Source organism: Chiloscyllium plagiosum, unplaced genomic scaffold (genome assembly GCF_004010195.1).
Source record: "Chiloscyllium plagiosum isolate BGI_BamShark_2017 unplaced genomic scaffold, ASM401019v2 scaf_25880, whole genome shotgun sequence".
Taxonomy (NCBI): domain Eukaryota; kingdom Metazoa; phylum Chordata; class Chondrichthyes; order Orectolobiformes; family Hemiscylliidae; genus Chiloscyllium; species Chiloscyllium plagiosum.
Window position 1 is genome coordinate 1 of NW_025188473.1, and position 2,787 is coordinate 2,787.

General features: G+C 44.0%; 1 protein-coding gene across 1 annotated transcript; it reads right to left on the bottom strand.

Annotated features, from left to right (window-relative positions):
* Positions 1 to 11: 11 nt before the first annotated feature.
* On the bottom strand, positions 12 to 1,908 carry LOC122545606 (calcium-activated chloride channel regulator 1-like; the record flags this gene model as incomplete). The annotated part of the gene is made up of 2 exons (XM_043684566.1): positions 12 to 386; positions 1,681 to 1,908. Coding segments are annotated over 2 exons (603 nt in total), but the record flags the coding sequence as incomplete, so codon positions are not given.
* Positions 1,909 to 2,787: the final 879 nt, after the last annotated feature.

Consider the following 2,787-nt stretch of genomic DNA (forward strand, 5'->3'; position numbering starts at 1 on the left):
AAAAGTTCTACTTATGCATTTTTTCTGAACCAGGTAATTGACAATCCCAATGATCAAACACACCAGAATTGCAACAACAATCGCAATCCAAATCACCTTCCATACACTACTGCCTTTTGGGTGCTCAACCAGAGGTGCAGGTACAAAGACATAAACCTTGGCCACATTAGACATTTCAGATGACTGTTCCTGTTTATCGTAGGCGCAGAGAGCGAAGTAGAGCGTTGTCCTGTTTTGCAGTTCCGTGTTTTCGGGAACAAATGTGAATGTTTCCCTTGAGCCAAATGGACGTGGATTCAAGTTGGTGAGGTTAACCAGGGTAGCTGCTGTGAAGTTGTCCCGTAGCTGGAGGAGGTGATAGCTCATTCTCATCTCATAGCGGGATGCTGTGAAAAGGAGAAATGAAAGAAGAGAGAGAAGAAATGAATGTGTTCACATCTAAACTAAACAAGGGTGACTTTCTAAACCGAGGTAAAGGGTGGAACCTGGAGGAAACAATGGTGTCTTGGTTTGTGGCAGGATAGCAGAGCAACCCATGCTTCATCTCATTTTGGAAAAGTGCACCACATCTTATGCCAGTCAGGCACTGGGCAGGTCTGTCATGAGCCAGATTTTTGGGGGGAATGGTTTTGTGCGCTGGAAAAGATCCACCTTTTGAGAGCTGCTGGCGAATTTATCGATGTTGCTCAGTGACACTTGGGAACCATAGGCTGCTGCTGGTACTGCATACACCTGAGGGCCAAGGAAGGACCCAGGTAAGTGATGGCAGGAAGTGGGTTGCTGGATGTTGGGTTCTTGGGTGGGGGAGCTGGGAAATTCAACGTCAAGCCGGGGGAGTGTGGGGTGAAATGGGAGGGGTGGGTGCCAGTGGACAGCACCCCCCTCCCATCATAAACCCTTAATGCTGTGTCCATTTCAGTATCGTTGAAAGAGGGAAGCCCTCTGGAAAACTCCAAGCCAATACGCCAGGCTTTGCTTCTTGTGCCCTCTGCAATGGGGTCCCTCCCCCACCACTGGATTAATATGAGCAGTAGCAGAATATAGTTGTAAGTGGGTATTGCCCACTTAAGCAGCTCAAATAGTGGAATACCATCAATGTGGAGCTTTACCATTCATGTGAAAACAGTGCATTGTTACATTAAAACACAAATATCACAATTTATTGATTAAAGCAGAACACAAACAATGAGTCATTATAGAATCTCTATAGTGTGAAAACAGGCCCTTCAGCCCAGCAAGCCCACACCGACCCTTGAAAAGTATCGCACCCAGACCAATTCCTCTACATTTCCCACTGACTAATACACCTAACCCACCCTGAACACTATGGGCAATTTAGCATGGCCAATTCTTTGCATTGTGAGAGGAAACCAGAGCACCTGGAGGAAACCCACATAGATACAAGGAGAATGTGCAAACTCCGCACAGACGCTTGCCCAAGGCTGGAATCGAACCTGGGTCCCTGGCACTGTGAGGCAGCAGTGCACATCACTGAGCCACCATGCCACATCTAAATTCACAGATTCACTCAGACTTGACTTGGTTTCTCTCTTCCTTTGGTGGGTGCATTTCATCTGAATAGAATATCTCCACTGTTCATCAGCATTCACCAACGATCTATTTAATTCTGTCCCACAAAGAAAATATCCACATAAATAGCCAATGTTTAGCAACAATTACCTGCTCCCTGATCATAATCCTCTCCCGGTGCAGTCCATTCCAACACAACTTTATTTTGAGCTAATGTTGCTTGAAGGTCTGTGATTTTACACGGTGGAATGTCAACATTGAGTGTTCCTTCAGCAACTGAAATGGATCCTCCTGACTTGACCCTGTTGAAATCTCCTATGTCAGCTTCAAGATCATCCACATTGACTGAAGGTCTTGGTGGATTTACTTGAATTTTGCCTACAAAAAGAGGAAGGCACATATCTTAATTAGACCCAGACCACACAGACTTAATGAGATCACCTTGATCTGCGGGACTTGCCTCTAATTTCCCACAGGACACGTTTCTGGCCTTGGCTACCTGGTGTGGGGGAAATAGGTGTACAGAACCTCATATAAACACAGAGAATGTGGGAGAAACACAGGAACTCTTGCAGTATCTGTAGAGGGAAAAACAGAATTAATGTTTCGAGTCTGATGTTAGACATGAAACACAAGTCTTTTTCTGTCTCCACAGATGTGACCAGATTGGCTGTATTTCACCTGCACTTTGGCTTTTAATTCCAAAGCTTATAACATTCTCTGTGAAGAAATTTTGCTTCAACCCAGTCCTAAATGGCCAACAACTCATCCTGAGGCAATAATCTGTACTTGTAGATTCTCAGACCAGGTGAATCATCTCCCCAGCAGCAACACTATCAAGCAGCATGATCTGATGTGTAGTTATCCCCCGAACAATTAAGCCGACATTTCTCTTTCCAGAGCAGTTTCCTGACCTGCAGCAGGGTTCTGGCATTTTCCGGTTTTATTTCTGCCTCTTGTTTTAATTTGAATTTTTCCTCTTTGTGTTAGTTTCTTCTTGTTCAAACTGTTGTTTCTCTCTGCCCATGAATTTGCTCTTTTTATCATCTTGTTTTATTCTGAGTCTTTTGTCAAACAGTTTTGTTCAAACTCTCTTTTCTTCTCTGGTTTTTGTCTAAAATTTAGTAATGATTAATGTTTTGCTGGTTTGGCTTAAAAGTGTGACCATCTCCTTGGAAAAGGAACAAACACATGAACATCATGGATTGTTCTGTGGGGCAAATGCAGCATGAGGAAAAGGTTTTCATAATGCAGTAA